The sequence below is a fragment of the Syngnathus floridae genome, chromosome 6 (assembly GCF_059516105.1).
Source record: "Syngnathus floridae isolate MCC-2025c chromosome 6, RoL_Sflo_1.0, whole genome shotgun sequence".
Lineage (NCBI taxonomy): Eukaryota > Metazoa > Chordata > Actinopteri > Syngnathiformes > Syngnathidae > Syngnathus > Syngnathus floridae.
In genome coordinates this window covers 10,177,218-10,204,820 of record NC_142418.1, presented here as the reverse complement: position 1 = coordinate 10,204,820, position 27,603 = coordinate 10,177,218, and the positions used below count along the sequence as shown (strand labels likewise).

The following is a 27,603-nucleotide window of genomic DNA, read 5'->3' as shown; positions in this document are numbered from 1 at the left end:
TCCTGAATTACAATGTCTCTTGTACTGTATGTAGTTAAGAGGTCATCAACCAAAACACTGGAAAAATGACACACACACTATGTATAAGCGCTAAACAAAAAATAATCCAAAGTGCAAGTTTTATTAGTTTTCAAATATGTACCCAAGGATGGTAAATTGATGGAATGTCATGTTAGGCAAATATTACAATGAATATAAAATTAAGAAATGTGTAAAATGCAATTATCAGTGCTGCAAAAAAGTCTTGTATTGTGCAAGAGATTCAGTGTAGTTATTTCTACATCAATCTATTGTTCTTTAAATCAAATATACTATACCTACAGTTCAGAAAGGCACATTTACATTTTAACAATGTGGTAAAAGGACAGTAAAATGAGCTGTATGCAAATATGGCACACAAATATAATGAGGCATTAAGAACAAAGCTCCCACTTAAGGCCATAAACAATCATGACGCCACCTATGACAAAACATGGCATTTGTATACATGCTTGTTCTGCATTTCTCAAGGCTACTTTGCAAATGAAAAATCCAATTTTGAGCTCACTGATTAGGGTACAACCAAAAAACTATTAGATGTTCTCATTTTTATTATTGGTTAACGACCAGTGCAGGCCCCTCGCCCAAAGTCAGCTTGTATAAACTCCAGCTCACCTTGGGTCGTGACCCTATTGATGGTAAGCTGTACATAAAATGGATTGACAGAAAATACAGCACACAGTAAGTCTTGATAAGTACACAATCGTTGATAAAAGCATATACACAAAATCTACCAGACATTCTTCTGTGATAAATCTGTCAAATTTGTAGTCTTTTGATGTCAGCCAAATGTTCCTTACAGCACAGTCTTGAGCTATTACACATTCTCTTTCATTCTTTGTTCACTTGCTGCCGAAATCACAAGGTCACTTTGATCCAGCTTCTGGAGTGCTGGCTCCATCGGTAGATCCTCCAGTTTTAGAGGCGTTTTCTATAGGGGGTGGATGACCAAAACCATTAACTTTACAATTCATTTACTAGAAGCACATTCTAAAAAATAATTTATGACTCATTAATAAACCTTTATCCTTCTTTTCCTGAGTCTCCTCAGCTGCTGTCTTGTCCGCTCTGAAGAATATGCGGGCGCTGCTTAAGGAAAAGTGAAGTAACTCAAACTCCTGCAGATGGACATCAAACAGAACAAAAATACTCCGTATGAGAAAATGAGCCAATTCAAGAAGGAGCAAAGCTCATGAGAGAGGGAGGCAAGGTTCCATGAAGTGGGTACCTGAAGGTAGAGATCTAATCTTTTCTGGGTGAGGTTCATTGTTTGGAGCAACTTTTGATCCTGACTGGCAATTTGAAGATGCTGCTCCTTCACCATGGCATTCATCTCCTGCTTGTACTTATCTCTGACTGACTGGAACCAGTGCAGGGAGTCAAACTCCAAGTATTGATCCAGCAGCTTCAGGATGTATGCCACACCTTGGGTAAGATGAGAAAAGCAGAATCACGAGCCATTCATGCATGCGTTTTACGATTTTCCCCAAGCAATGAAGGTTACTTGCCCATAGCAAATCCATCATCTGTAAAAGCAGCTCCCATCTTGTTCTTCTTGTTCAACTTCTCTTTGCAGCTGATTGAATGTTCCACAAAGTTCACAGTCTAAAGGAGAAATTGATGTGCTGGTGTCAAATGTATTAAAAATGTCATCACAAAAGCTGTATTCTTGTTTGGTGCTGTGCATATTAATTTTGGATACTTCAAAAGGTTTTATTTAGCTAAAATATGTCATTTATTGTAATGTGACGCCATTTCAGCAGACTGCTACTATATTTAAAAAATTGGATGCTATTGTTATTTGAAGGCCAGCGACATTAGACCAGAAGTTAGCACGCCTCTGTACTGACCAGTGGGGGTACAATCATGTAGAAGTTTCTCAGGTGCATGTTCTTTGCACGTCGAAACTCAGGCGCAAATACTTCCACCAGCATCTTGAAGTATTCCGTGCCCTCAGCAGAATTGCTCGTCAAATCTCCCAATACGGTATCCAGTACGCTGTATATGACAATTGAATATCGAGAGGTGACGTTTATCTAGATGTGTCATCATCCTAATCCACATAAAAGACAGAATGTCAGCATGGTAGTCCGAGGTGTTACCTTGCAGCTCTCCGAGTTTCCTCCGACAGTCCTTCCTCCTTTACCAGCTCCTCAAAATTGACAATATCCTCCAAGTCTGGGACAAACCTTCAAGACCCATAAGACAAATATAAACTATCATTCATAAATAGCATTCATTTGTTTTTAATTTGACTGGTGGCATCCATCCAAGCCACTATTAAAATTTCTAATGTATCTTGTCATTCGAAAGCTTACCTAATTGCATTACTACAGCAATGGAGTCCTCCTGAGCGGATCATACGCACGTAACCCATGGCGTTACCTTGAAGACAAGTGCGCATCCCACGTTAAGTTACTTGACACAATGTTACACATTTGAAAGCTTTAAACAATATGATTTTCTTATACAAAGATTAAACACCAAGCAAAATAATTTTATATGTAATCCTGACATTGAGACTAATCTATTTTTGTGAGCGTACTTAAACCAAAATATTTTGGAAGCATTCCATTCTATTCCTGCAACAGATTTCTGAAAACAAATCATCCAAGATGGAATACATAGAAATGAAATATGGAAAAATAATTTAAAAAAACAGGAAAAGATGAACGTTATGCGCAATTGTTAATTTAGATAAAGCAAAGAACTAAAAAAAAAAAAATAAGTACATACCGGCAAGCATATGCACACACAGTAAGATGAACATTTGTGTGTAGATCTTACCAATCTGACTGATGAGCTGTCTGAACTGGTCCAGGTAACTCTGTCCATCAGGAGTGATGCCCAGCTTCCTGATGCCACGATTAAACTTCTCAGCACGCTCAAAAGGATACTACAACAATCATCAGACAATGTTAAGAAAAAATATTTCCATCCTCAGAAATTTCTGGTTTTCTTAAAATTTACTTGTCACACCTTTTGGTCGGATTCGTCCTTTGTTTCTCTGAAGAAGCGAATGTCCTTGATGAGCCTGGATTTGATGTGTTCATCGTACATGAACTGACTGAAGATGTAAAACTTCTTGCGCAAGAACTGGTAGGTGAAGTTCACCTGAAGGAGATAAATTGCTCCTGTGAGCTAATACAAGCAATGATAAACTCAAAGCACATCTCCGTGTACACTCACCGTGGTGTTCATAATTCCAGTGCCGTGGGTGCGGATAGAGTTGGCGATGTGTCGGATGTTGATGGTGTTCAAGTGCTTGTTGTTACTTGCCTTCTCAATGAAGATCTGTGAGACAATAATAGTTGCTACTTTATAAAATACTTCACAATGCAGCAGCAGTAGCATTGGTAGTGCTGCTAAGAAAATAAACAAGAAGGCTACAATTCTAACCTGGTTGTTGAGGTTATAAAGGTAGCGTGAGACAAAAACATGGATGTTCCTCATGATCTCCAACACATCCAGGCCCTTGATGGAAATACGCAGTGTTAGGAGAATATTATCAGCACTTATCAAATTTGTTCCATGTCAATTATCATATATTTCAGAGGGGGGGGGCAGTAGCCCCGCGACCCCCCCAGCGCCACCAGTGCATCTGCTCCTACACAAGGCAAATGGTGGAGCCTCAGGGAAGATTGATTAGATGAAAACAGATCCATTTGCCTTCTCAAAAGGATAGCATGACCTGCAAATGCAAGAAGTTGCCCGCCCCTGTTAAGAAGAGACATGGCAAAGGTTCGAGTACACGCCATTTTTAAGGCTGCTGCATCTATCGACATCAGCTCAAACGTTGGTTCATTTAAATCTGAACCTGTTCATAAATAGTTTTTTTTTATTGCACATTTTGCACGAGAGGCACAATCTAAAAGAAAAGTTAATTGCATTGCCATCATGATATGTTACAAAGCAACAGACAGACCTGCTCCAGGGTCTGACTCGGCAGGTGTGCTTCTGTCATTGACAACCCGTAACGCTGTGTGGCAAGGTTTCTCATCTCGCTGTAAGTGGCCCAGTCGTGGAGAGCCACAGTGGTGAGGTTGTAGAACGTTTTATCCAGGTAGTGGGTCACGTATTCTGGAAGGACATTTGCACTGATTATGAACAGCAATAATGTGACATTTTGCACTAACATTTTTGTGTGTGCACAATTTATATTTTGTTTTTGATAGTGTCAAGTGTTGCACCAGTTGAGAATTGCAGTTTTGGCTGATTGTAAATATGATTGGAGGTCTTATTAAGAGCTGGACTTTTTCAAAACCTTTGATATGAATGAACCGGTTGAAGAATCTGATGGGTTTGAGGTAGAAGAAGTGCGCAAAGTCCTTCATTCCAACTTTGAATGGATTCCTGTCGTCCAGCTTCAGGTGCGTGTGAACAGAAAGCCGCAAGTCCTTCTCGATTTCTTTACACAGTTTATCCAGCAGGTGCTTTAATTCAACACAAAAAGAGCAAATGGTCTGATTTTGGTTCTGTCATTTTGGTACTTCCTTTCTATTGTGGTCCATTGACTCACCTCATTGAAAACATTCATGATCTCCTTGTCGTAGCTCTCCAGTAGCTGGTCATATGACTCCATGTGTTTGGTTTGCAGCATTGAAGGCACGCAGTCCCTCAGGGCGCTAAACATGTACTGCAGGAACCAATCAAGGCAGCACAGCAAAAGAGGAGGTCACAGTTAAAATGCCTCAAAAAGACACTGAAATATCTGTCATCACATGGTAAAAATGAAAACTTCAACTAATGAACCGTGTTGAGCCTAACAGTGGTAAGTATTATACTTTGATCTGGTGCTTCACACTTACCAATTCATTTATTCACCATGTGACACAGTTGATATCGTGCACAGATTTAGTGACAGGGTTTCTTGTCAGCCAAAATAGGATCTTATCGACACTGAATGAAAATTTTAAAAAGATACGATGGAATAAGAGTTGGAAACCTGAACCGTCTTTAGGTTTGAAATCCAAATGTCTACAACAAAACCAAAGGAATTGACATTGCTGTTCCAGTAATTTTGGAGGGGATTGCATGTTCCTAAATGATATGAACACTACCACTGCCAACATGGCAGCCATACTGACATGGTTTAGTCTGCTCAAGTCTCTTGTGGTCTGAATTCTCTTTAGCTATGCGCAGAGCCTGGCAACATTTGACCAACCAGTCTCTGTCTTTTCACAGCAACACAGCACCGTGTACTGGCCTTGTTGTGAATTACAGCCAATTCTGGAATAAACCACCATAAAATCAAAGTTCCAATGCAGATAAAACTGACATGAATGCGATAAATAACAAGGTTATGGTTCTTACGTGCATCCGTGCTGCATCCACTGCATTTTCATAGACATCATCCAAGTAGATAGGGAACACTGCTCGGTGCCAGTAAAGGAAACTGCAGTCACACTGAAGTTTGACCCTTAGAAATAAAGTTTAAAAAAAAACCAAAAAAAAAACCACTAAGCACACATCTGTCGTATCCAAATTGGTGAGTGTCATCCTGTCATTTCCCACCTCTCACTCAGCTCACTAATCAGGTCCAGCTTCTTCAACACAAGCTGCAGTGGAAGCAACTCCTCATCTCTGAAGGTTTTCTAGAGCATATAAAATGTTATTTACATCATGCTTTGAATTTTAAATATTCATCACATTGTGATATAATATGACAATGCTGACCGGGAATTGTTCATGACAATATATAACTTAAGAGGTATGCTATATTACAATGCCACAAGTTCTTTGTATATCTTTTCACAGTTTTTTTGTTGTTGTTCTGTGTACACTGTGTTAAAGTGTAGCACACACAGAAAACAACAATACTTCGAATTCTACATATGTGGGAGTCTGAATCCTGATTGGTTAATAAGAGTTGGTGGTTGGGGCCAAAACCAGATAACTTGCTTTTTCTCAATCCATTAAAAATAATATTTTAGACAAACTGAGGTTACCAAGTTGGATTTCCAGCATTTCAGTTTATGCGGTGTCTTTGTAAAATTTATTGCCCACCCCTGGTGCAAAGTTTAGGTCCACAGGGAGTGTATTTCATTTCAGGAAGGTATGAGGCAAAGGAGACACAATCGAAGAAAGAAAGAAACCTTGAAGGAATATAAGTACAGATGCACAAATACACACCAATGGTTGTGTATAAGTATCTGTGTTTTCCAGATGGCATCGTTATCTGCTTGCTACTCTGTGCTGTTGCTCTGACCTCTTTGAATTAATGTGCACAAAAGATGGTTTTGTCTCCTGGGCTCTTATCGAAGAAAAAAAAAAGACACAATACTGTCCAAAGTATTCGCTCCCCCATCTGGGTGTTCTTATCCAAGGCCGAGGGTGTTTAGTCAAGCACCAAGGAATGCAGACAGTTTTTACAGTGTAACATTTGTGAAAGAATGGGTCGCTCTCAGGAACTGGAATTGTGATAAGATGCTAGCAGTGACATTAATCTATTTTTTAAGGGGGGGTTGATGTTGTGGGGAGTTCAGTTATTGAAGTGCATGTCAAGAGGGCAGTTGCCAAACAAAGCCATCTGAAATAAAATAAATAAATAAATAAATAAAAAAGTGGATGGAGTCATTCAAGCTGGGGTGTATAGTGCCAGGTCTTTTTTCTGCTGAGTCAATTGCTATGGCAATGCAAAATTCATGTGGCCTTCAAAACAGCGTTTCATGGAAAGGGTTTCCATGAACGAGCAGCTGCATCCAAGTGCAATGCAAAGCGCAGGACACCATCACTCAATTCTAGAGCTGTGTGAAGTGACATGGTGGCTAGATGGTGCGTAGGATGTGTTATTGGATTTGGCCCAGGCGCGAATTGGCTCAAAACGCAATTCCAAATTTCGCCAGAAGATGGTGACAAAGCTTGACATGAGTCGCGACCTGATGACTGATGGACATGTTTCGTGTAAAATTCAAATATGAAAAAATGATGGCTCAGTGTCCTGAACGGTGCGCACTTACCATCCGAGTGCCAACACAGAGAGCCAAAGACACGACAAGACGTCTCTCTTTTGTGCTGGGTCCACTGAGGACATTTTCGGCAAGCACCAAGGAGGACAGCACATCCAGACGCTGCTCGCTGTACTTCTTGTCAGATATCACTCGTTTCTGGGGACAAGAATAAGCAAGCAGAGTGTGGCGTAATGCTTGATCCTTGGTCTATCATGACTGTTGGGTTCATGAACATTTATCAAGAATTTCACAGAGGCAGAGGGTTGTCTTAAATGGCCAACGACTTTTGCAAAAGGGCGGAAACCAGACACACCAAGTGTGGCTCGAATCATGCTCTTCCTCCAGCCTGGCTGCTTTTTATGGAGTTAATGCAGTGGGTGGGTTTTTTAGCAAAGCCAGGAACGGTTTCAAATTGCCGAGATTTGTTAAAATACTACCACTGTCCCACTGCTACACTACTGGAGTCTACAACCACAATGCAGCAATAACAAGTGACTGGAGAGGAGATACACAACGAGCGAAATGTCATGTGATCCCATATAGCGTGCGTTACCTTGGCAACACAGATAGCGTTGAGGGCCTGCGACTGCAATTGCTGAGTGATATGAGAGACAGAATCTGCGACGACCATCGACCGTCTGTGAAACGTGTGCTCCACAGCCTTGAGGGTCAGTGACATGACACAAGATCAGTACGTCTGCCAAGTCCTGACAGCCTCCATGGTAACGCACCTTTAACAATTCCACCAATCGGCACAGCGCCTTGACAGAGGTCTTGGTCATGGGCCGCTGCATGGACATGTACATGTTCATGGTGGTCTTGATAATGGTACCGATGCTGTATGCAAATAGGACACCCTTTGTGTGAAAGGAAACACCAAGTAAGTTGTCACAGAGAAAAAATATTTGGACGGATCAATGAAGTCATCTAGATTTGTTTTACCTGAACAAATACATTACACCTGCTGTTAAGGTCTTCAGCCATCTTGTCAGTCTTTTGCTCCTTGCACAGAATGGACTCCATCTTCATCATCCATGACGTTACAAACACATAGTACGACTGAACATCCCTGAAGACAGGCCGACATCATGTTACAAAACCTGCAATTGTTGCTGACCTTCTAAAAAAAAAAAAAAAAAAAAAAAAAAAAAAAAAAAAAGGCCACAGATGACTTACTTCAACAGTGTCTGGGCTCTTTGCTGAAGGAAGGTGTCTCGATGCGATCGGATGGCTTGAATACTTCTCTTGTCGATCATTTTAGCTGCAGCGGGAACCTTGCTAAGCAGGAATGTGTCGGGGAACCAGATGATGTTGGCAGTCAGAGTGACAGCAGGAACCTGAAGGACAAACACGAAAGCTTCAACAAGCTGTGTCAAGGGAATAAGCAGTGATCAATCCAGCGGGACTTTTCTGAATACCTTTTTACAGACATCTAGGAGTGATTTGTAGAGCTTTTTGTCTACAGTTCTAAAGATGTAAAAGTGAAGCACAAAGAGAGCACACACTCCTGCGTATTTATCTCTCTGATCAATTTCTGATGGTTCCCCTGTAAACCACACAGACGTAAATCACTCAAAATTATGTTAGAACAACGTATGGTGAACAAATATCACATGAATTAAACCTGACCAATCTTGGACTCCACATTGGAGAAGATGGTCCGTATATTGAAGGCAAACTCCTCGGCAAAAGTGGCATTTTTGGTGATAGTTACTCCCTTGGCAGGATCGTCAAACCTCTGGTCAACGCATGCCTGTTGCAGTGTGCGAGACAAGACAGCATTGGTCAGGCTTGATTAATTGGTTAATGGTTTTTGGTTTGATTATTTGATATTTAAAAGGAAGTTACCTGCAGTATCATGCCATCGAGCAACTGTCCTTCAAGTTTGAGCAAAAGCTTCTCAAATGGTTTCAGTTTCTCTTCGGCAATTGAAAATTTCCCGGGATTGTGGTGCACAGACTTCAATAACCTGCAACCAAATTATTGCAACAAATATATGCCAAAATGTGAATTACGAATCAATTTTTCTGTAAATTAAACTACCGTGGTACCTCTTATACATCTTCCAGTGATCTTTGAGTGTCCCGTGATTTTCCATGATTTCATCAAGGGTAAGTAGAACCACTAATAAATCACCAAGGTGTTCATAAACTATCTGCAGACGGAAAAAGAATACAGAGGGTTTAAAAAAAATTCACCCAAAAATACCACAGGCGATATGTGAAGGCTTACCTGGAAATGGACACCCGATGAATCAATAATTTTAGTTGCAGCCCTGAAATATTATATTATTTGTCAGTTATTTACGGGTACAAAGGTCAGAGTTTATGAATGAGCTGGACAGTGCAAAGATAATTCCTTTCCTGCTCCAATATGAATTTAACAGTCAACTGCTTAGTTTTTGTTAGGGTTGATGGATTAGTTTGATCCTATGATTATGTTGGAATGTAACCTGTAATGATTAATCAAACTTGTTCTGTCTTAACAAAGTTTTACAGTTAACATTCCACATGCTACAGAAAATGAATGGGGAGTGCGAGTAAAGCATGAATATATAAACATTTTCATCTGTTCTTCACGTGGCTTTTGTGAACTTACTTGTTGCTGTTGTAGAGGGCACCCAGCTGATGAACAATGTTGACAACCACTTCATAACATCTTGATACAAAACAGGACAGCTCCTGATAGACAATTATGAGTCAATTCTTTTTGTACTGTAAATAAGACACTATTATTTTGTTATTTATTAAACAAATTCTTTCATTCGCTACCTGTAAGAAGGAGATGAATCTGCCCATCTGAATTTGGCACTCGCCTTCAACAACGCTAAGGTCAGACACTGTTAAAAGGGGATGCATGAGTCTAATTAATCCATACTGAAACAATGAGCAATATTATACTGGTAAGGAAAAAAAGGAGTAGATGACCGGCAGATTACCTCCCTCTCCATAGTACAATAAACCATTGTAGAACTTGTTTTCTGCCTGTGAGGGAACAGTGCAATGATTCTAGTTTTATTATGTGCAGTACATAATATATATTATATAATAGCACGCAGAAAACAATGACCAATGAAATGAGATACTTTGGCAGCCACAGAACATAAGCAGATTTAAAACTGAGCAGTTACATGCTTACCTCATACTTGAGATTCTTCACCTCACTACACAGAGCAGCATATACTGTGATGACTTTATTAAGGACCTGCAAATGAACATGAAAAGAAAAACATTTTAGGTCTGATCTTTTAATGATCACTGAAATAGATCAATGTTTTTTTTTATCTTTACCTTATTGTCTGTTTTAATCAACTCCAACAAGGAAGACTGCTCATGTGGGATGAGCTGAAATACAAAATATTGGTGAAATAACTAAATGACAGAATAATGTGAGTTTTTTTTTAACTTTATTTTTTTTTAGTTTTCATTACTTTATTGAATGGCAAAATTCTTCATACATATCATTACAATATTTGGAAGGAATTTTAGACGATTCATCCTGACAGAACTGATGTAACTTAAGTCAGGGTAAGGCCACCTTGCTCACACATGCCTTTCAGATCTGCTCATAAATTTTCAAAATAATTAACATCGGGGCATTGTAATGGCCTGTGTAACCAATTTGGCAGTATGCTTTGGACCACTGTCAATTTGGATGAGCCATTTGTGCCTGTACTTCCTGATTGATCTGTTTTGTGAAGTATATCAGTCCCTTCCCCAGCAAAACAATTCCAAAACATAGTTGGGATCGTATTCTCTGACATGCATGCTTCCACCCATTTCCTCCAAACACAAAGATGCTAAACATCACAAATGGTGGAAATAGGAGTGAAATTTCAGTACTTTTTTTGTTTTTTTTTTGCAGCTGCTCTGGCCATCGATCAGGAACATTCCAAATTTTATAAACAAGTGGTATAAATTGCTTCAGTTTGCTAAAGCTAACTTCTGTGCCACTTTTTGCTTTGCTAATTGTTAATATTCACAATGATTGTGGTTTCCTTACTTTCAGGGCAATGGGGTCCAGCGTGAAGTCCCAAACATCTCCAATTGAGTCATCGAGAGCCTCCTCAATGCCCCTCAGCTGAGCTGTGTACTCTTCCAAAAACTTGGCATAATTCTTGAGTTGAACTTCTGTATGTATTTCTGTTGGGAGGGATCTTTCGTCAGTACTTCGACAAGGCAAGTCCGAGAGTTCGTCGTTTTATGAATGCCACGCGACGCAGCATTATAATTTGATCCCGATTCCATTCGGAACTTGTGATGGGGACTCATTAAATGATGCAAGTGTATCTTAAGCTGTGATCGGTGGTATGCATAATACAAAAGTACTTTCTTTACCTCAGGTATTTAACAATCTGTCAGCTATGATGTTTGGACGGAGCGTCAGCTTATAGTCTATTATTGTTGACTGTTATAAGTAAGCAAAGATGACAGTAAATCAAAGCAACGTTTGATGGACTGTTCGGCACAACTGCATTGCATAATCAAAGAAACGAAGCTTTTCAAGGCTAACTTGCTAGCTGCTGTCAGATGATGCAGTCACTTGAAAAACAATCGACCGAATTGCAGTAACTCACTCTGTGAACCGTCGTCAAAACAGTCAAATTCCCAATCAGGTGCAAGAGTTTCCACAGCCATTTTGCAGGAAAATATGCAATCCAAACACTGTTTTTAAAATATAAAGCTACAAAAAGCCATGATGGGTCTTGTGATTTCGAAAAGTGCCGCAAGCGTTCTTGGGAAATGAAGTCCGGAAGTTCATAGACAAGCGGACATCAACATGCTTATATAAGAATATATATTTCCCCACTTTCCACAAAAAATTCTTCTCACAAAACGTTTTATATGTAAAAAGTAGAATATATATATATATATATATATATATATATATATATATATATATATATATATATATATATATATATATATATATATATATATATTTACAATTGATAATTGCCTGCAAATGAAATCAATAAATGATTACGGCTGTATAGAAATAGTCATATTCCTTTGTGCATGTATGTATGTATGTATGTATGTATGTATGTATGTATGTATGTATGTATGTATGTATGTATGTATGTATGTATGTATGTATGTATGTATGTATGTATGTATGTATGTATGTATGTATTTAATCTATGTTAGATTATAGTGCTACTGACGCTATAGCAGGCACTTCCTTGACAATTCTTCTTACTTTATTCAATTAGGGGCAACAACAAGGGCGTATGTTGTCGCAAACTGTAAGGTTACAGTGGATAAACACAGTCCGTAAGTCCTCAGCTTTTGTTTTGCACTTTTTTTTCTCCCAATTTGTCTGGCACAGAAAGGTTCATCATAACCATGGTTAATTATATTCAAGTAATGGTTGTACTGGTTGTACGTTATGCTGTTAATGCATGCAAGCCATGCTTCAACAGCATTAGTTTAGCATATGTAAAAATTACATTTATTCATCTGTGGTGGTTATGCAGTTCAGTAATGCATCTGAAACAGACAGCACACTCATCTAACAATCATGCGTCAAAAATGGTGGGCATGCTTGCTATATGATTTGTTCTAGTCATGCGGTGGGACGATGTCACACTTAACTCAGTGTGGAGGCACAATACATCATTCAGAGGATGATGGGACAAGGTTGGGCCACAGACTGCAGTGCAACGTGAGAAGCTGTTGTCTGCGGAATTCCTAAACATTGAAGGTAAGGTCTAAATAAACATTTACATCTATCGTAACTGTTTTTTTTTTTTTTATATATATTCAGATTTTGAGCAAACAATGTGTAGGCCTATACATGCAGAAAGCATGCGTGCTTCGCACACTTGCACGCATGCAGGCACACACGCACACACACACGCACACACACGCACACACACACACACACACACACATACATGTATGTTCATTTGTGTTTGAGAAAGACTTTAAATGTTTTCTTTTTTTTCATCAACCATCTCCAGTGCACATCCACACTGTACAAATCAACATTTGTCCAAAAGTACTAATATTTATTGTTGTAAACATTTGTAGCAATTGAAATATTTGCATCACAGAACAATGTGTCAAAAACGTTATTAGTGGTGTCAAATCCACACTTATCGAACGTAATTGACCCGACTCTCCGTTTAAAGTTGAATCTTGGGCCACATTCTGTATTCACATGACTGTCTCTAAAAACAGACTGCAGCTCCAACCTGTTGGGTTGGGGTGACATTTTCGTAGGCATGCGGTTGCAGCTTCATCTCGTTTTCGAATTCCAGCTACATTCTGTTGCTCAATTTAGTGTGGGATCGCAGCCTTCCACTAACTACAAGTTTTACTATTATCCCTTGTTGTTAGGTTTATTTCCCAAAATACCTTACAAACAATGAGGAGAGAAGACGCTTCCAGTTTCTTGGAAGGAGAATAGGAGAGCTGTACGCTGTTCTCTCATCTATTCTACTCAGCCCTCCCATAAACCTCACTTTTATTCACTTTGAGGTCCCTAGGTTACATAAAGGCCCCTCTAAAGGGGTGGGGAAATCAGCAAACAGGCATCTGCCCTGCATTTGTTTACTTATGTTTCTTGCAGAGTCATTTCAAGCACGCATTGTTAGGGTTGATAGATTAGTTTGATCCTATGCTTATGTTGGAATGTAAGCTGTAATAATTAAACTCAATTGTCCTGTCTTAACAAAAGTAGTAGAACAAAGTGCAAAGATCTTTTGAACTGATTGACTAGCTGCAGAGGAAGCAATCAAAGTCGTTTTGTTTACACAACATCGTGAAAGACCCCCTGCTGTGCTTTGATCAGCAGGCCAGGGGCTTTGGCCCCATCCTGTCTACTCTGACCCCCACTCTCACCCCCGCTCTATTTCTCTCAATAAAAATGCTCCTGCAAGAGGCCTGAGTCAGACTTCATTCCAACATCGCTGTCCACACAGCGACGAACGGACTCTCCACCTGCAGGTGCTTAAAAGGACTTACTTGTCTCCTGTTTGGTTCTTGCAATATACGTTGGAGTGTGCACAACTCTAACACGCATTAGCAGATTAGCTATTTTGCACGTTGTCAGGGTTTTCCAGGTTATCTTTATCGTAGGATTATGTTGGAATGCAACCTGTAATAAATACCCTAGCTGGATTAGTTTTATGCTTATGTTGGAATGCAACAGGTAATAAATACCCTACCTTGTCCTCTTTATCACAAGGTCGTAAAACATCCCCTGACATGTTTAGACTAGAGGACAAGGGCTTTCTATTCAGCCTACTCATCCCCCCACTCTGTTTTCTCTTAATAAATATCCTCTTGCAGGAAGGAGGGTTCAGACTTCATTCCTTGAACGAGTGAACTCTCCACCTGCAGGTGTCTAAAAGGACTAGCTTGTCTCCCGTGTGGTTCTTGCAAAATAAGTTAGAGTGAGCAAATCTCTAACACACGTCATTTCCTCATATCATCTAAAAGCAGAAAGATCGTCTCCGGTGGTTTCCTCATCGCCGGCTGGAGATCAGCTAGGACCAAGCAGAAGCAACAAGTTTTAGTTCTTCTGGTTCTGAGGCTTATTCACAACACACTTTCCACAGCAATCACAAATGTACAATAAAACATACTAAATCATGATGAAATATGATTTCTATGCTTGTTGTCCCCTCTTTGCCCTTACTCAGCTTGATACATTCATGTATACCGTAAATTTCGGGCTATAAACTGCACCGGACTATAAGCCGCACCAGCTAAAATTCATGATTTTTTAAAGTTTTATACTTATCTAAGCCGCACCGGACTATAAGCCGCACGTGTGCACGAGTTATTTACAAAGAAAGTCTGTTTTATGAACTTTATTTTAGCAAACTCAATTCAAAATTGTAACACTAAATCATTTGCCTATGACTTAACTTGTCCCACACCCACAGGCATCTCCTAGGAATTACATATTAATAGGATGTCCCAGTAAAACAAGATAACCTCAGTGTTGCTCATGAGACTTTGGTATGTTGAGTGACAATTGAGGCAATCTTTGCGTCAGATGACGCTAAACAACCCCCCTCTCTTCAGACACTGCAACCAAAACAGAGCCAAAGAAAATGCAAATCGACTAGAAATCAGTTTCTCATGCTTTGCAATTTTTGGATGGATGGAGTTCTGTAACTTAAAGTGTTTATGTTTGTTTAGGGCATGTGGAGCAGGATTCCTTTCTGCCAGAGTCCCACTTGACAATATGGTATTCCCAGAGTCAAAGGGTGTCCAGACAAGTGGGTCTGAGGAGAAAAGATCCACCCAGAACCGTAACCTACCACAACACTCTCCAGGACCCAACTATCTCACCCCGAGATTGATTATTTCACCCGTCAATGTCAATTATGAACCACAGGACTACACTGAGACCGACCCACTACTGCCCAGTGGGACAAGATTCATTGGGTCTCAGGAGGCAAATATCTCTCGTGGTAGTACAGAGGTACGCCCCGAGTCAGTCTGCTCCTTAGTGTTGCAGATACTGGTGTCGTTCCTGCTGGCTGGGCTGGGAACTATCTCTGCTGGACTGCTTCTTGACATGGTTCAGGTAAAGAAAATGCCAAGTTATTTAAAGAAGTTGTACTCAAGTGACGGGTTGTGACCCAAACACGGGTCAGTTTCATTGAAAAAAAATCCAAGGATTCTAGAGTGCTTGCTTCAATCATTAAGTGTGAAATTATACAACAAAGTGAATCTTGCATCTACAATTTATTCAAATCAGCCATCTTTGTTGTTTACACAGCCCGAAAGGAGAACGTGGGTCCCCCTTCCCATGGGCTCGCCCCCTGTAGGAGGGGCCAAAAGGGTTGGGTGCATAATGAGTTGGGCGGCGGCCAAGGGCGGGGACCTTGGCGGTCCGATCCCTGGCTGCAGAAGCTGGCTCTTGGGACATCAAATGTCACCTCTCTGGCTGGAAAGGTGCCCGAGCCGGTGTGTGAGGCAGAAAAGTTCCGACTAGACATAGTCGGACTTGCCTCCACACACAGTTTGGGTTCCGGTACAAGCCCAGGGGTTAGTTGCTATACTGTTGGTGGAAAACGGTTGGTGGGAAACGGTTGGTGGGAAACGGTTGGTGGGAAAGAGTGAGACCGGAAACAGCTGTCAACTGTCTTGACCAATGCTGCTAAGGCAATCTGGGGTTCCCAGCAGGCATAGAGGAAGTAGGATGAGGTCATGCACCCATTCCACAATGAGGTAATGCCAGAGGAGGGAGCAGACGAGCCTATAAAAGGGCCATTCAGGCAGCGAGAGGGGCTCTTCCCCTAGCGAAGAAGTGAAGATGCTTTCTACGAGGAACAAGACTTTTTCCTTTAAACAACCCAAGATCTTGCAAATAAAGAACCAACTTTTACTCCACATCTTTGCTCATGTTCCCCAAAACAAGTGAATTCAACTGGTGTTACAAGTGAACATTAAGAGTTTCTTAATCAATTTGAGTATGTTGACCTAGCTTGAACCGTTTATTAACACACCATGAAAATAAAACAAATAAATAAATGAGGGGAATAATTATAATTCTCTTCATGTAAGATTGTATGATGTCCTAAGTGAGACTGACATTTGTCTTACCTTACGGATGAGAGAATAGCCAGGGTAATAAGTTTCCTTCACTGAGATCAATTTGTCAAAACAAACGAAGAAACATACATACATACATACATACATACATACATACATACATACATACATACATACATACATACATACATACATACATACATACATACATACATACAGACAAAGAAACCATTACAAACAAAAAACAAACAAAATAGTCTTACAAAGTATCATGGGTTACAACAGTTAGCTTTTGAATGAGCACTTTTCTTCCTCTTTTGCATTTCTATGGTAGAGTTGGGATGTATTCCAAGAAATCACAGAGATCTTCATTTTGCTTCCTGTTGTATTGGGCATGAAAGGAAACCTGGAAATGACTCTCGCCTCTCGACTGTCAACAGCGGTGAGTGTGGGAACACAAACATGCACAAACATACATACTACACAACTTACGGTATTTTTCGGACTATAAGTCGCACCGGAGTATAAGTCGCACCAGCCATGAAATGCACAATAAAGGGGAAAAAACCCCATATATAAGTCGCACTGGAGTATAAGTCGCACTTTTGGGCCAAATTTATTTGACAAAATCCAACACAGACATGAACGTGCAACAACAGGCTAAACGATACAGTATGCTAACGTGACATAAACACAAACGAGGAGCTGAGAACGGGCCTGACGTAACATTAACCGTTATCCAAATAACCTAACATAAATAACACCTTTATCAAAACATTTGTGTCACTCTAAATCCTTAAATCCATCGATCGTCCTTTATGTAAACAATGCCGCGTGGGCGCCGCCGAACTGTTGTCAGTTGCAGTTCAAATTATTTCACAGGCCCATATAACAATATATAATTATATATCAAATGACTATTTATAAAAAACAATATTGTCAAACCATCTATGTCACTCCAAATCATTGAATCCATCAATCGACCTTTGCGAAGAAAAATAATTGAGTGGCCCGCCCCGAGTCTTCCAGTCACCATGCTTTATGACTGTTGACCTCATCACTTTGCCTCACAGCTGCAGGTTAAGCCCCAAGTTTGCTTGTTCGTTCTGCGGCCCCTATATGGTCACTTGCTCATTCTTTTCTGGTCACCAACAACTGGCTGTTCTATATTCGGTCGTTGGTAGCTATACATTACTAAAACTAAACCTCACTATCCTGCACAAACAGGTCTGTGCTGGCCTGGTACATCACCCCGGCCTAAAAACGACAAACATGCAAGTAAATTCTTTAAATGTAAATTCCTACAGTGCCAAGGAAGTTTTTTCCATCCTCAAGTCTGATGTGCTCGGTAACCAATGTGGAAGGAGGCCCATGCTACAGAAGAAATTTACCACACTTTAAATAAAAGATCATTTAGGCCGTTCATCTTGTTGGATTTGGTCCACAATTTGGGAAGCGCGCTATCCGCGCCTCACGGCAAAAGCCATAGCCAATCACCTGTTATCCAATTTACTCACTGCGTGCTCGTTTTATTTCTTCAGTTTTAGGAAAAGGCTAAGACACCGAAACAAAATTTAGACTTATACAGGTTGGTTGAGTTCAATCATAATTCTTGTTAAGAAAGCTCTGTTCTCAGAAAAAATATAATACAGCCCTGGTGTTGGGAAAAATATACTTTTTATCATTGGATTCTATGTATCTACTTATGTGTGCAAAATCTTCCACAGTATGTGACAGTTTGACCTCGTGATAATGACTTGGGAGCATATGGCTGGCTAAGGAGCACATGACCGGGGTCATGAATCGTGTCATACAATAAACTCCTTTGTTAGCTAGTCATGACCAGATCATGAGTCTATTATGAGATGGCTAAAGCAGACAAACGTCTTATTTAATCTAAAGTCATGAGTACGCCACAGATGTATGCATCCCAGGGGCACTTAGACTACGGCTTTGTTAGGCTAAAGTCATTAGACGACCATATTGGTCTTTCTATAATGGCATCCCTGTTGTTCTGTGGTCATGAGATGTAATTATGAGATTTCCGTCCCGTTTAAGAAACTATGCATTCATGTAGACTCCCCCCATTGTTGTTCATCAATAAAAGGCACGACCAAATTGGAGGAAGGGTGCGAATCTCAACCACACTTGCTGTGTGTTTGGTTTTCTGCGGAAGTCGCTTGCCATCAAAGACATCTCCTGCCTCTGTGAGATTCTTTTCAGATAAATGTTGTGAACCCAACAGCTGGGCCTTTTGTGCGACCATGCTCAAGAGCAGAAAGTCTCCATTCAGAAAAGGCAACGTTCAAGATTCTTTGGTCAACTTATATTCAGTTGCACATGCCAGTACAGGCCGACTTTGATGGTTGATGAGTCAGGGGGTGTGGCAAGTTCGCAGGAGAGTTGGATTCCATGGGAGCGGGTGCTGGTTTGGTGAGAGCTGGTTCCGTGGGGGCGGGTGCTGATCATGGACGTTTCAGTGTGTGTGGGAGCTGTTGTTTTCCATCCTGTCTTTCGGTCTTGGCGATCACCTTTGGCCAAGTTCTTGGTTGTTTTCCTCTTGCTTCCTTTGGCACCTCTATCTCCTAGTGTCCTTCCCGTAAACCATTCTTGCACATACATCCACTTCACCCACTGTCGCACACCGTCTACTCATCATCCTTTCAATTTTGTCATTTTGTACGGAATTATGTGAACTTTTGGGTGTGACATCATCAATTTGTTAATGTTCCCTGACTATGCAAAGTTCTTACTCACCACTTACAATGCATTTGTTTGTTTGTTCTTTTAACACATATCCTTTAGTTGTTAGGCAAAACATTTCCCTCTGTCCAGAACGTTCAGTAGTAATCCAAAGCTGGCGTCTAGCATTAGGCAAGATATGATGCCACATCTAGCATTAATCAAAACATAAGATATAATCAAGTACTGAACATTTTTAGATAACTTTGGCAGTGACCGTGATTTTAGAAAAACATCAGGCATGCATTAAACAGTTTCTTAAGGGTCATTAAGTTATTCAGGCAATATATAAAAAAAAAAAATGTTATTTCAAAGTGCACAGAAATACATATCGGATCATCAAGTTATAAAAACCTTTGTCATTACCACATATCAAAAATGTCTAGTTATGTCTTCTTTATTCATTTGGTGTGTAGGTATAATTATATGCTTAAAATGTTTCTTTTATTGATTTAATATGTGAATATACTTGTCTGCTTATGTACTTTATTCAATGAGGTTTGAGCATATCTGTTTTTATAGCTAGGCAGGACTTTTTGTAGCATTTCGACCCCATTTCTTCAATCTTTTATAAGAATTCAGTTTTTTATTATTGTTGTGCATTTTTTCAAATAAATTTCTAAAACTACAAAAATGATGTACTTTAAAACCTGCTCATCATTTATATTTTGTCACGAGTCATCCTTTAATATTTAATGTATGTATATAAACATGTTTGCATTTCAGGTAAATGCAGGAAAAATGGAACTTGCTAGTGAAAAATGGATGCTGATCATTGGAAACCTGGCAGTCAAGCAGGTTCATTCTAAAACCCTATTAAAAATGATGTGCATCATCCGCAAACTAACAACCAACTATTGTAGTATTTCACCATAGTTACTATTTACTAATACTACTTATCCTACAGCTACAATCAACTGTCCTGGGTCTTCTCGCCTCCCTGATGGCTATTGTGTTGGGCTGGATTGCGGATGGAAGGCTACCATTCAATCATGTTATCCTTCTATGTTCAACCAGTGTTTGTACCACATTTGTGGCCTCACTGCTGCAAGGTAAATTTTGGATTACAAAATTGTCTTCTGTCTGACTGGTGTTAGGCATTTTTATCTAAATACAGTATGCATTGTTCAAATTGAACAGATGCTCTTTTCCCCTCTTTTCTGTCCAAAAGAATCACCACTTGTGTGTATGTGTGATTATGTGTACAGTCCCCATCTCATGTTAAACTTGGAAGATGTTACAATGTATTGTTTTAAAAATATCAAGCCTCAATGTAAGCTAGATAGTGTAACTGCAAAGCCCCAATTTCTACAAATATTGCTCCATCAATACACCCATCCTTGCATTCATTAATGCATCCATTAATGCACCCATCCATGCATCCCCTCCTCTCTCTACCTCCCTTCCTCTCTCTCTCTCGCTCTCTCTCTCTCCCTTCCTCCCTCCCTCCCGTTCAACTGTCCGTCCATCCATTCATAAAATGAAAACATAGTCCATTTACAACTGTGTCTAGGTATTATAATGGTGGGAGTGATTATCGTCTCAAAGCGGACTGGGATCAACCCTGACAATGTGGCCACACCCATGGCAGCCAGCTTTGGAGACCTCATCACGCTGGCCTTATTAGCTTGCTTCAGTCAGTGGTTCTACTCCTTCATAGGTAAGTGTCAGGTTTAAGCACCATCAGACATTAAATAAACATGGAAACCGAGACGTTGCTGCACTTAAGGGTGGGGGAAGCTGCAGCAGCAGCAAGGCTGTTAAACTAACTTTACACCAAAAATAGATTGTTGCTCAAGCAGGACAGGAACTGTGTGCCAGCTGTCGCCCCGACTGTTGGGGTACAGTTTGTGTTTTGTTCCTCTTTGGCTGGAATCTTCAATGCAAACAGCTCAAAAGTCATGCACAACAGATTTATGAATTAAAATAAAATATAATTTCCATTTTAACATACGTTAAATAAACATGAATAAAATGTGTCAAGAACCTAAAGCAACAAAAGAGGTCTATATATATATATTTTTTTCTTTTAATGCAACCACAAGAATGAATGATATACTACTTGATGCATGGCCAGGGACATGAACAGACACCACACTGGTCCACCATTTTTCAGGGCAACTGTGGAGTAAATCCTAAACTACGTTTTCCCACTTTCTCTTGACAGACTTGTATTCATATGTGCTGTATCTCTTGGATCTGTTTTTGTTGTGCCTTATACCTCTGTGGATTGTAATCTCCTCCAAACACCCTGCGAGTCAGCTTCTCCTCCGTACTGGGTGGGAACCAATCATAACAGCAATGGTCATTAGCAGGTATTGCCTTTGGTTTTAGTCAACTTGCATGAATACTGGAAAATCTAAATTTGACATCTAACAAACGTTTTCTTTTGCAAAATAATATTCAAGATTCAAAGCACCTATAAGAACTGTAGAGGATTTTTTTTTTTTCGCCTGCACAATCAGGATACCGATTGCTGACTCGAGTCTTGAGTCAGGAGAACGTTCAGTTAAATGACAGGAGGACTGAAAGCTTTTCATTGTGGTCATCCTGCATTTCAGTTCTCCAGTCTGAGAGAAGAAATGTCAGTGTGAATGGTGCTGGGGGTGACTGGGGTCTTTGAGGATGGCAACAGCTCACATATGGACTTTGCTATGGTAGATACTCTGCATAGAGCAGTGGAAACAGTCAGAATCATTTTACATTAGATATTATCGACGTAGGAATTGGCCTGAAATGAATCTGTAGATTTTGCTGCTGAAATTATTATGACATTCAAATTTATTGAGATTTACACATTGATTTTGCTATTTGTCAACAAAAATATTGTCCTTTCTTTTACATGTTTTTTTCTTTTTTAGTATGGGGGGGCTTATACTGGATAAGACTGTGTCGGATCCAAACTTGGCTGGAATTATACTTTATGCTCCAGTTATCAATGGTAAGTAGAGCATGAGAATATCAATTTGATTGATGGTCTGATAAGGAGATTGATGCAAAAGAAGTTTAATTGGCAGCTGTTAATTGCAAGTATTAAATAGATCTGGTGGCACCTTGGGCCACGCCCCCTATGTCCGATTTATGTCCGTCAATCAAAATTAAATAATGTTGTCACTTTAGACCACCACACGTTTGGATGATACTGTTACTTTCTGTACTACAATGGTACAAAAGCATTAGAAGGTGGTAACCCAATCGCATATTCGGAATTTTAAAAACCTAATGATTTCGTTATCGTCAAGGGTCCAGATAGCAATCAGCAAAAAGGCCACATGTGGTGTTATCTCGTGAGGTTTTTCTCCAAGGTCATTTTAGGCCACGTGTGGTGTTATCTCATGTGAGGTTTTTCTCCTAGGTCATTTTCATCATTGTTTCAAATCATTGTTCGAGAAAGCTGCACATACAGGTACTTTCTGTGCTACAGTGGTACAAGAGCATGCTAAATTAGAGGGTGGTAACCCAATCGCATATTTCGAATTTTAAAAACCTAATGATTTCGATTTAAAAGCCTTTCTACCTTTCCCAAGAACCACGAGAGACAGTTTGGCCGTTTTACATTTGCAAAATGGGGAGAGCCATCACAACTTGTGAAACACATACATATGTGTCTCAGAGCTACTCCGACTTTTCTGTAAGAGCCTTTTTATTGTAAGAAAGCAGGGTGGGGTTGAGTGTGAACAGATTTTGGGGGCGCCTCAGCAAACTGGTTTAGTCTCTTTATCCCTTTGTCTTATTGGTTAAGCATATTTGGACAACAAGCTAAGCAAGGACATTTGTACAAACCAATGCTTCCTGCTCCTGCTCTCGTTGACTGTCAATAGCTGGTCTTGCTTTTCTGCTACCCAACTGAGTGAAGGTTCCTGCATGCCAACCCGGCCTGACATATTGCCAAACAATGAATAAATATTTATCACTCTTATTTATTCATTGTTTGTGCCTTCTTGTTTTATTTTCTTGTGTTGTTTACTTGTATGTACATTGTGAACTATGTCTTGTCACTGTGGGATAGTGGGAACGTAATTTCCATCTCTTTGTGCATGTGAAGAAATTGACAATAAAGCAGACTTTGACTTTTTTTTTACTTTATGACCACGTCTCCACCTAGCTCGTTTGGCTCGACGACACCTCTCCTTATGCGCCGTCTCGTCTGCCTTTTGTTCCATCTTCTTGTCTCTCTGCTCATCTGCATACTCTTGTCTCATGAGCCACCAGCTGTGTCCTGGTGTCTGCTGTCCTGCTTCCTTGGTTCCTCTTCTTTGCTGCCTCTGTCCTACAGGAATTCCAGCTTTCCACTACCCTTTCCCATTTTTTTTTCAATAAACAAGTTTGTGCATATGTACTTTAATCAATCGTATTAGTTTTTGGTATAGCGTCACCTACTCAGTGTAAAAAGAGCTGCATTTATTCAAAAACTATAAAATCAAAGGCTCCTCCCCCCTTCTGCCCAAGCAAAGACTGATAAGGGGCTGGTTAATGATGTAAATGCAAACATTCTTCAGAAGATTTACAACGAACACTTTGAAACCCCACTCCCGCCTACCTCAATCAAACCCCTGACGCCCACTCAATTCCATCTTGACACAATGTGAGAAGATTCAGGGCCTGGTGGAGTTGCGAATTTGTCTGCACTGACAAGACTGCTCTAGTCTTCATGCATGTTGTTGTATTTTACAATATTATTCATACTTTTGTGTGTATCAATCACTACAGAGTATTTGGTGTTAGAGTTGACAATTTATTTTGATCATATTGAAATGTTGACGAGAATCATTAACTTTCCACATTCCCTTCAGTTGTTGAAACCTTTCAAAAGATGTGGAAACATTCTTGCTTAGTTAGTTATCTAAAAATGCTCCACGAAGTATCTGTTTCCACAACCTCGTAAAACCAAGAGCTAAGGCCTTCTGCACTAATCAACCAGTTTGTAGAGCCGACCCCCGAGACCTATTCACCCTCACCATCACCCTGCTTCCTGTCAATAAAATTTATCTTGCAAAAGGTGAACGTTAGAGAGCTTTCAAGCACTCTTGTGTCACACAAGGGTGATGATGACAGTTGGGTTCATCAACATTTACACAAATAATTTGATCAGAGGCAGAGAATTGTCTTTATTGGCCAACGACTTTTGCAAAAGAGTGGAACCAGACACACACAGAATGTGTGTGGCTCGAATCGAGCCTTTCCTATACAGTCTGGCCACGCCCGGACTTACCATAGGGAGAACCGGGAGTATTACACAAATGCATTCGTGATTTTAGTTAAACAAAACTGACGTTATTGTTCAACCAAGGATGTTATTGTTTCAAAAGGTGATGTTTTTGTTTCAAACAACACAAGACTCCAGTCACACGGTCCAAAGTCATGAGCACAAAGTAAAACTGTCACAACAGCAAAGATCCTCCATACTTACTTAGAATCTAATGATAATATTTGATATATTTTCCAACAATGACTTTCTCTGCTTGCAAACGTAAAATGGGCAAACTGTCTCCAGTGTGGTTCTTGCAAAGAAGGTAGAGTGGGGAAAACTATCATTTGGAATAGGATAAACTTTACCCACTGGGGTAAAATTATTTGTTGAAAGTAAATTTTAGACAATGCACAATGTTTCCAGTTGTGAAGTTACTATATACACTGTTTTTTGAGATCTTGTAAAATTATCTTGAGCTATTTATTGTTACAAATAATGTGACTGGAGGAGGCTGCAAAGACGAAAAACAAAAACAACTCTGAACCTGAGCAGTTTATCAAACGATGTCTAGACATAAGCAAATATATGCAACCTTTAAATTTACAGACTGGAAAAAAAAAGGCTGCCCCACTGGTGTGAGCTTCAAACATAATTTTATCCTACTGCCGGACAAACACCATCAGAGCTCAGCAGAGTTCAAAACCTCATTGTAAAAAGGGCGCTCACCACTACTTTTACTGTTTTCATTTGCCCTGTAATCTGGGTGGATTACGCAGAACACCAAATCAAGTCACGTTTATTTATATAGCCCTAAATCACAAGCAGTCTCAAAGGGCTTCACATATACAAAACAAACTTGACAATTATTCTTAAAGCTTCCCCTGATCTTAAGCTAACAGCGTTTTGTTTTTTCCCCGCTCCCACTATAAGGATGCAATTTTTTAGGGTGAATACGGAAATTAGCATACGTTACTTAAGACCTCAATAAATCCCAATTAATGAATATAATGGCTACTACATTGAAGAGGGAGCAACTGCAACATGTTCATACTCTTAACTAATTTATTATATATATATATATATATATATATATATATATATATATATATATATATATATATATATATATATATATATATATATATATATATATATATATATATATATATATATATATTATTTAATCAATACTCTTAGTTAATTTATACAAACATAGTTGCTCCATCAGAGCACAGACACGGCACACACAGCTTGGTAACTTTTCCATAACACATAACGGAGAGCTCATTAACGTCATGACACATAGATACAAAACATTCAGTAGATAACAAGACATTCAGGTGATAACAGAACAAACGTCTGCCTTATGAGGATATGTTTTTCCTTCTTTCTTCTCTTCCGTATTTCTGCTTGCGGACAGTATAAAACATTCTGATCTGGAGTTTGACGTGGTTGTTTTCATCTGCTGAAGTGCATTGTGTACTGACTGCTAAAACAACGCCAAATCTTGCAAATAAAGCACCAACTATGACCCCACATCTTTGCTTTCCTTGCTCAACGACAGACATCTTGAACAACATCAAGCACATACATTAGATTCACTCCTCTCTTCCACCTCGGCAGCCTCTCTTGATTCAATGACACTGTGCTGGCAACTTCATGACTTGTTTCTCTTCATTCTCACCATGCAGGCATTGGAGGCAACCTTGTCTCCATACAAGCAAGTCGCATTTCCACAAAATTACATATGAATTTTGCACATGGAGAGGTTCCTGAAGATCGTAAAAGGTGCCACCAACCCTGCAGCACTTTTTTTGGTTCAGGTAAGTATCATTGAGTTCAGCAATTGATAAATGTGTCTCATGTTCAAAATACATGCATGCATAACTGTATGACTGATTTTGATTCAGAACCAAATCACAAATCTGCAAAGGTGCTACTTCTCATTGTCATTCCTGGTCAGCTGATTTTCTTATACGTTATTCACCTGATCAAAGGGTCCTATACCATGCCCAGCGCTCTCTTCACATTTGCGTTCTTGACCGCTTCTTTAATTCAGGTGAGTCAGTCGGATGTGTGTTCCTGCTTAGTTTGCACACAGTGTCCCTTTTTCATGCATGTTCTCATCTTTTCTGCTTTGCAGGTCTTTTCTTTGCTGTGTATAGCTGATTGTATGGTGCACTGTTTGTGGAGGAGAGGGAAAGATCCAGACAGTTACTCTATACCCTATCTCACAGCTCTTGGTGATCTTTTGGGGACAGCTCTTCTCTCCCTGGCCTTCCTATTGCTTTGGTGGAGTGGAGACATTGGTGGAGGATAAGCTCAAAGGAGGAATGTGATATTACTGAAAAGTGTTTGTGTGTTTGAATATGAGAGGACAAAATAAATCAGTGTGTTGTATAGTTTGATGCCAGACAGATAGATTGTCAGGTTTATTTCGCTGACTGAATATCTGTTTAAGAGAAAAGTATCAGCAGACAATCACAAGTGAAACAGAATATTAATTCAATGCTCGCGAGGAGTGCAGTACAGATAGTTTACAACAATCTCACTACACTAAATATCTGTTTGCACTCCCGCTCTTATTTGGATTTGCCCTACCCACAGTGTGAGACGATAAGCCCCTAAGTTTTGAGTTTTTTCCTTGCCCTCTTGGGAGTTTAAGATCAGGGGATGTTTGAGAATATCTGCCATTTTTCACATGTCCTGAGTGTTGTTGTTAGTCACCTAAATGTTGAACAGAGGCTGTGATTTACCAAAGTCAAATTCCTTGTTTGGCACGCTCAAACATGGCGAATAAAAAACTCTTGAATCTCTTGAATCTTGAATCTAAGGGAGGGGGAGATGCGTGTGGGCTTCGTCTCGTAAGCAAGAAATAAGAAGTGATGCACAAGGTGTTACATACTGATAAGACAGTATCAGCAAAACGGTTTAAGCAATCAACAGCTTTCTTCGGCTCTGAGAGATGGAAACAGGAACTTGATGTTCTCTTGGAGGGTCATGAGGATCATGGCACATCGTTTGACGCGTTATTTTTCTACGATCTATTTTGGTGGATGTTCTCTTCTCTGAGTTTCAGCAATATCTTGCTTGACACAGCCGTCACCTCTTCCCTGACCCAGCCGTAACTTTTCTCTTCTGTTGCACAAGATAAGAAAACAAG

At 39.8% G+C, this 27,603-nt stretch overlaps 2 protein-coding genes across 4 annotated transcripts; one reads left to right on the top strand and one right to left on the bottom strand.

Moving 5' to 3' along the window:
- Nucleotides 1-84: 84 nt before the first annotated feature.
- washc4 (WASH complex subunit 4) lies at nt 85-11,736 on the bottom strand. The gene is made up of 33 exons (XM_088378584.1): nt 11,566-11,736; nt 10,992-11,131; nt 10,280-10,333; nt 10,128-10,193; nt 9,928-9,973; nt 9,761-9,828; nt 9,588-9,670; nt 9,222-9,264; nt 9,041-9,144; nt 8,838-8,958; nt 8,619-8,742; nt 8,408-8,535; nt 8,166-8,326; nt 7,932-8,058; nt 7,721-7,846; nt 7,543-7,650; nt 6,999-7,145; nt 5,554-5,633; nt 5,353-5,458; nt 4,559-4,675; nt 4,304-4,472; nt 3,965-4,119; nt 3,439-3,513; nt 3,229-3,333; nt 3,019-3,153; nt 2,827-2,935; nt 2,358-2,424; nt 2,142-2,228; nt 1,890-2,037; nt 1,548-1,644; nt 1,268-1,464; nt 1,061-1,157; nt 85-970 (listed from the first exon to the last, which is right to left on the bottom strand). Exons 1-33 carry the CDS (start codon nt 11,624-11,626, stop codon nt 906-908), a joined length of 3,516 nt encoding a protein of 1,171 aa, XP_088234710.1. The 5' UTR covers nt 11,627-11,736; the 3' UTR covers nt 85-905.
- On the top strand, nt 10,687-26,853 carry slc41a2a (solute carrier family 41 member 2a). 3 transcript variants are annotated; one of them, XM_088378589.1, is made up of 13 exons: nt 10,687-11,167; nt 12,205-12,265; nt 12,558-12,695; nt 15,146-15,536; nt 16,842-16,949; nt 19,976-20,047; nt 20,157-20,301; nt 20,763-20,909; nt 21,417-21,564; nt 22,111-22,190; nt 26,132-26,263; nt 26,438-26,499; nt 26,584-26,853. In XM_088378589.1, the coding sequence occupies exons 4-13, from the start codon at nt 15,192-15,194 to the stop codon at nt 26,758-26,760; spliced, it is 1,416 nt and encodes a 471-aa protein (XP_088234715.1). In that variant the 5' UTR covers nt 10,687-11,167; nt 12,205-12,265; nt 12,558-12,695; nt 15,146-15,191; the 3' UTR covers nt 26,761-26,853. The 3 variants fall into 3 exon arrangements, with proteins under 3 accessions (XP_088234715.1, XP_088234712.1, XP_088234713.1); XM_088378586.1 differs by having other exon boundaries at nt 10,693-11,167; nt 26,351-26,499; XM_088378587.1 differs by having other exon boundaries at nt 10,693-11,331; nt 26,351-26,499.
- The last annotated feature ends 750 nt before the right edge of the window (nt 26,854-27,603 follow it).